The sequence below is a fragment of the Anneissia japonica genome, unplaced genomic scaffold (assembly GCF_011630105.1).
Source record: "Anneissia japonica isolate Jap-2015-1 unplaced genomic scaffold, ASM1163010v1 scaffold1272_len640109_cov177, whole genome shotgun sequence".
Lineage (NCBI taxonomy): Eukaryota > Metazoa > Echinodermata > Crinoidea > Comatulida > Comatulidae > Anneissia > Anneissia japonica.
Genome location: NW_022700814.1, coordinates 521211 through 527599, shown reverse-complemented (window position 1 = coordinate 527599; position 6389 = coordinate 521211). Strand labels below are relative to the sequence as shown.

General features: G+C 37.1%; 1 protein-coding gene across 2 annotated transcripts in view; it reads right to left on the bottom strand.

The window, feature by feature from the left end:
• Nucleotides 1–712: 712 nt before the first annotated feature.
• LOC117103439 (creatinase-like) overlaps nt 713–6389 on the bottom strand; it is a 9010-nt gene continuing 3333 nt past the window's right edge. For both annotated transcript variants that reach the window (XM_033243996.1, XM_033243997.1), the window contains exons 2-6: nt 6121–6300; nt 4319–4931; nt 3757–3871; nt 2038–2282; nt 713–1006 (exon numbers count right to left, since the gene is read on the bottom strand). In XM_033243996.1, the coding sequence (XP_033099887.1) occupies nt 807–1006; nt 2038–2282; nt 3757–3871; nt 4319–4931; nt 6121–6297 (1350 nt within the window). In that variant the 5' untranslated portion in view covers nt 6298–6300 and the 3' untranslated portion in view covers nt 713–806. The remainder of the gene's footprint in view (nt 1007–2037; nt 2283–3756; nt 3872–4318; nt 4932–6120; nt 6301–6389) is intronic.

The following is a 6389-nucleotide window of genomic DNA, read 5'->3' as shown; positions in this document are numbered from 1 at the left end:
GGTTTTTTTTGGAAGGGGGGGGAAGATTATACCCCAGGGATTCCCGTGTGCATGAACAGAATGAACATGACATCTGCATTTAAACAACTACCCTGTGATTCCACTGGCCTACCCAAAACTAGGCCTATATTCCGGTGAAAAAATCAGACATTACCCATGCATCAAAAAGAGAAGGAAACACCATAATTCTAGTTATATAGTGGGCATAGGTGCCTATGCTTTGGTCTTTACCTTGAGCTTATTGAGGTAAGCCAGCCTTTGCCTAAACTTCCTTTCTTGATGTCGTAGGTTAGTTTTTGCCCAACAACAAGCAATCCAACCAAACACACCCACCACAAGGAAGACTGCTCACTTGTAATGCATTATGTAGTGACTATTTTTAGCCGCAGCTGTGGAACAAGCGAGTCTACACGCTGTGAATTAACGATCAACACCGCGGTCTTTAGGGACAGACCGCGGTGTTGTCTATTTTTAACCGCAGTTATTTGTGAGCATTTGTTTTTTGCAAAATTGTTTTTATGCAGTTAAAATAAATGATGCGACCAAAAAAAATAGAATAATAAAGTTATTCCTGCATCAATATTTCCAAAATTTTTTACCTGGGCGGAAGTGATAATCTAATAAATTTTCAATTAATTTGAGTGTTTCTAAAGATTGTCACAAAAATTCTGAAGGCATAGGTTGGAATTATTACAGACCTGTCTCTTATACACATCTATTAATATCATTTATTATTTAGTAGCAAAATTCATAGGTGGTAAGTGCACATTCAGTCAAATTTGTCAATCAAATTTGCTTGGCACTATTCACTTCTTTACAATCAAGTGTTCTGGTCCGTATGGAAAATGAGTAATGTTTCTTGCGCCCTCTTCGGTGACAACAAGTATGTTGTGCTCGCGATAGCCTCCTGCACCAGGTTGTCCTTGTGGCAGCGTGACCATTGGCTCAATGGACACTACCATATTTGGTTTTAAAACAGTTTCAATATCTTCACGAATTTCAAGAGCTGAAATAAACAACAGAAACATAAATAATTCATACAAAATTCAAATATTTAGGAGTGCACTTCTGGCCGAAATTAACTTGTATTGGTATTGGTTTGGTTTAGTTTGGTTTGCAGAAAAGAAACAACATTCTTCACAAGAAATAACATTCTTCTTTTCTGCCTACTTATGTTATATATATTGAAGCATATGTGGATGGGATATCTTTTGATCATCACCAACATGTTATATATTAAACAACTGCAGCATCAAGTTTATATAACAAGTATTAGGTCTACATTCATAACATATTGCATTATATCCAATTTTCATGGAACATGCATTTTGATGATGATGATGATAATAATAATACAGTAATAATAATAATAATTATAATAATAATAATAATACTAATAATAACAATAATAATAATAATAATAATAATATATTAACTAGACTTACTATGTCTGTTTGAACAACAAAACATAGGGCTTTTCCCCATTACTTTAATGAGAAATGAAGTTGAAATTGCAACAAAAAGAAAAGTCGTTAAAAGGTACAAAGTAAAAAAAAAAAACATGGAAAACCAATATAATTTTAATGAAGTGGAAAAAAAAACAACGAAAACCAAGTTCACTGCAACGTTATTAGTGAGACTTGAACTATGGCTGCAATGGTAATAGCGAGGTACATCGTGACCCATAACCATTGCGCGTTATATGGGCCGACCTTGCATAAAATGTGCATTTTCAGGTCATAGCGATTCAATGACTGAAAGCAAAAAATTCTTCATGCATATCACGGTAGTTTTGAGTTTAACCTAGCTGGTTTACCAAATCAGCGACCACAGTGACGGCCAGAAAAAAACAGTGCAAAAAGATAGGAAAGATATATGCAAGAAAAAAAAATAAATACAAAAACAATGGCTTTTCCCAGTACTACTGGGGAAAGCCAATAATAACAATAATAATAATAATAATAGTAGTAGTAGTAGTCAAAAAAACCCCAAATATTTTCAACACCATGTGAGTCTAAATCTAAACAAATTATTTACCTGCTTCCCGTCCGTAGTAGTGAGACAGTACACCAAATGAATGGCCATACCCGAATGTACGATAATGCAAGATGTTGTGCTTTTCGTAAATGGTGTTCATCTCATGCGCTATTTCTTTGCACTTGATTCCAGGCTTGATGAGTTTCATGCCGGCCTCATGAACCTCGCAGTTGGCCTTCCATATGCGTAGGGAGTCATCTGATACATGGTCTAGGAATACACTTCGCTCTAAAGCTGTGTAATATCTGAATACATGAACAAATAATAATAAATATAATATACTTGTAAGACATAATAGTGAAAATGAGTATTATTAGTAATTTTATCTCACTCTTAGATGTTACGTTATTTGAAATCAAATGCTGTATTTGTTCTTTTCATTCGTTTTTCTTATGGTATAAGGCTATTGTTGCCAGGCCCCGTTTAGAATTTGTTTGCCAGCGTTTAAAGCAACGCTTTAAACACCGCTTCTTCAGTTTAAGCAGCTTAGCTTAGTTGGATAATCTGGTGGTAGCCAATCTCTAGGTTCTTAGTTCAATTCCCATCGCTGCCTCTTCTTATGTTTCAGCTGTTGGTCCTGTGTGCAGTTATATGGCCCATGTGCACGTTAAAGAACACAGTACACTCTTCGAAAAAGAGTTGGAGATTTTCTCCCAGTGTACTGCCCAATCACCACCAGAAGGACCCCACTCGTAAATAAGTCTTCTTCTAGAATTTCATGGGCTATCCTTGGTGTTTACACCGAATAAATCCAATTCAATCCAAGCTATGCAAATTAGGCTTGTAGGCTGTTATCCAAATTAGGTTATATTGTTTTTGTAGCGGACGAACCCCTCTGTGATGAAACATAAAAAAAGTACTGCAGTCGGTGGATTCAAAGGTGGCCCGTCTACTTTTATATCCAAGTTCAAGTCTAAGAGTGCCATTTCCATGGCCCATCTAGAGGTGCTATAATCATAAACTTTTCTACCCCAGCTCCCAACCAGTAAAATCTAGACCCTTCATTTGTGGGCCCCTTCGAATTCCTGCATGATTCACCACTGTACAGTACTACTTGGATCCTGGCGTACAAAAGGCAGGCTGAACTGCCTAGGACTGTAGGCAGACCGGATACGCTACGCTTCGCCTAAATATATCATCAATTAAATAAAATTAAAAACATTGTTTTGGATTGACCATTGTTTATGATAACAAGGGACTGAATTGAAGCCATTTGATTCTATTAAACAATATCTTTTTTTTTGGGATCTTAATATATTGGGATACTGTATTGTCTGTTTTCTTTTTCTGTATGCATACACATATAATAGGCTTTACTGTGTAAGAATGCGATAAAACTACATGGCCTTTTTAAAGGGGGGTGAATTTTGAAGAACTTGAAAATAATTATATATACGCTGTCAAGCATTCCTTTTTTTTAAAGTTTTCAAAGAGAAGACACTCCTTGTCGGAATTAGTTATTACAAACAAACATCAAAGAAGCTTTAAAAAAGCCAAATTGACTTTCTACAGAATTAAAAGACCCCCTCAGAAGTCGAAAAGCTCATTTCCGGCCATCTAGGAATCAAAATTTTTGGGGAGAGGCCCCTCCCCCAGCCTTCTTTTGGGTTAATATTTTTAGAAAAATGTTGAACCCCATCACTTCAAATCCTGGATCTGTTTATGATTGTAGCACTGGTTCTGTAGAAAAACCATCATAGTGGATGATTATAGACCTACCCTGCCATCATAGGGAAACAATTCATGGTGCAGACATCACCTTTCTGCACTTTTCGACTGGTAACTGGATTGTGGGCACCATCACTGTTTATTCCTGACTGGATCCACGTCCACGCTAAATTGTAAAGAAAAAATAGATTGTCACAAAAATTCTGAAGGCATAGGTTGGAATTATTACAGACAGAGATCTGTGACTGAAATTGAAATAACATCATACTGTACGACCTAGGTTAAAACTACCGACTTAATCACATCAAGATCCAGATAGAAACTATCAATCCTTCGCTGTGCATTCCACTTGTGTCCATTAGCAAGGCACTTTATCTACACAGCTGTATCAGTTGTTGCTAGAAGTAACCTGCAGCACATATGAGCCCCATGGTTTGAGAAGGATTTATACTTTTCTCAATTTAATATTAGAAAAAGTTTTGACTTGTATAAGCTAATAATGGATCCATAATAAATCTTAAAAGAAAACTAACTTAAAGCAAAACTATTTTGTAATTGTTTTTGTTTCAACAAGCAAACTAAAATACAGTAATTGTAATTCAATTGTACTTACTATCCTGAAGCGTCATATTTGGCCGACTTTTCGCAATTTCCCTCACCATAGCCTGAGTAGCGTGGAGAGCTATCTCATGTTCGCCAACACCCTCTTCAAGCGCCTCAATTACTGCTTCACCGCCAATGTCGGCAATCCGAGCACCTTCTGTGATGTGGGCTATCTCTTCATCAGATTTTATCATACGCAGGTACATTGTCGACTCTCCGACATCCACCAACGTGCTACCTGGTAAAGCATTTTGAAGTTTTTTGTACTTGTCTAAATTTATGTGGTCGAATTCACAACCAATTTTTCCTTTAAATTGGCCGAGCTCTTGATTTACACCTTTATAAAAGTTGTCACGTTGCCAGTCTGTGTAAACTAAGTTATCACCGTTCGCAGTCCAACGCCAGGGATATCCATAATCGATGTTAGCAGAAATTGAAAGAACTTTATCCTGCGTCACAACTAAGCCATATGGCCGTCCAAACTCGCAATATAAGAAGTCAGAGTAATAATTGACATTATGAATTGAAGTAAACAGCACGCCCTCAATGCTTTCATTTGCCATTACATTGCGAAGTTTGCTGATCCTTCCATCCATTTCCGCTTTAGAAAAAGTGCCCTTGGCCTACAGAAACCAAGTAAATGTGGATTGAAGAGATAGGCTTTATAAAAATTTGCATATGGCATAATTTTGGCAACCAAGTCTACATTTGATGATTATTAATTTTAACCAACTGATCAGGAGGCTATACACTGTATAGAGTAACAAGGGCAGTGCTGTACAGCCGTCTAATAAACTTGGGCCATCCTCACCATAAAATTTATACCAGAAATTTTATTCAACAATCCTAACAGCGCGCTACTACAGCCTTAATGTCGGCGCTTCGGCTGGTAGAACCAAGTCTTCTCGGATTAACTTGTTATAATGAATATATGATCCTTTTGTTTGCAATATTGTTTTTTTGTGTGTTCGACCTTTTGTATTTTCTGTGTGTTAGACTTTTTATTCTAAACTTTTTTACAATTTTACGTAGTGCATCAAACAACAAATTTCCAATTGTGTATTTCCAATCCCGTGTACATCTGGCTTGTGTGCACTTTAAAGAACCCATTGCATCTTTCGGAAGAGTAGGGGGTTACTCCTATGTTATGGTTCATTTCAGTCCCTGTCATGGAATGATAGGAACGTGTAGCATCCTTGAAGCGCCTCTTTACGGCTGCTGTAGTCACGGACCACACTCATACGCAATTCAGCACAATGACACTGCAAGTTATGGGTTATTCTCCAACCTTTACTTTATCTTTACCTCTGTTGGCAAATTTCTGCAGCCAACAATGTTCTCCTCACAAACACAATTTTAATACTCTTTCAAATACTTGTTTATCATACTGTACATTGGGGAGACAGACATTTTGTAAGGATATAAAGATACAGATGGACATTGTTCATATTTGGTAACTCTGCCGAGGACAATTTCATATCCCGGACATTTCTAAATTTGAAATGTCGTTACAAATGCTTTCTGTTGAGAAATGTCTGCGGCAGATTTTAAAAAAATTGATTCTGCCATACTTTCAACTGAAATCTTGGATCCAGTCTTTTTTAGGCCATTCTGCAAAGGCAGATCCAGAATTTTTCTAACAGAAGGCACAACATTTTCAGAATAGAGAAGTAGGATTTATTTTATTTCATAACATTGATATGCAATGAAATTTAAACTTAGTGGCAAAACAGGGAAAGGGGACCCGTGCTACCCTACTGGATCTGCGTTTGTTCTAGGTCCTTCGTTGAGGAGGTCATGACCCACACCTACCTTTTCTCCGTTCCTGAGTCTGATAAGCTCGGGCATGTTGTCGATATGCCATGGTTCCGAGTGAGTCCATCGCCTATTTGAACTGACATTGGATTTAGCAATCATGTCAGTCCGCAACAGGTTTCTCAGCGAGATGCATGATGGCAATCCATACCTTAGACGTGTAACGAGACTCATAATCTGTGAAACAATTGTTCTTTCATGAATGCCAGAAAATTAGGAAAAAGCTGATATGTATATGTATACATACATACACAAATACATACATA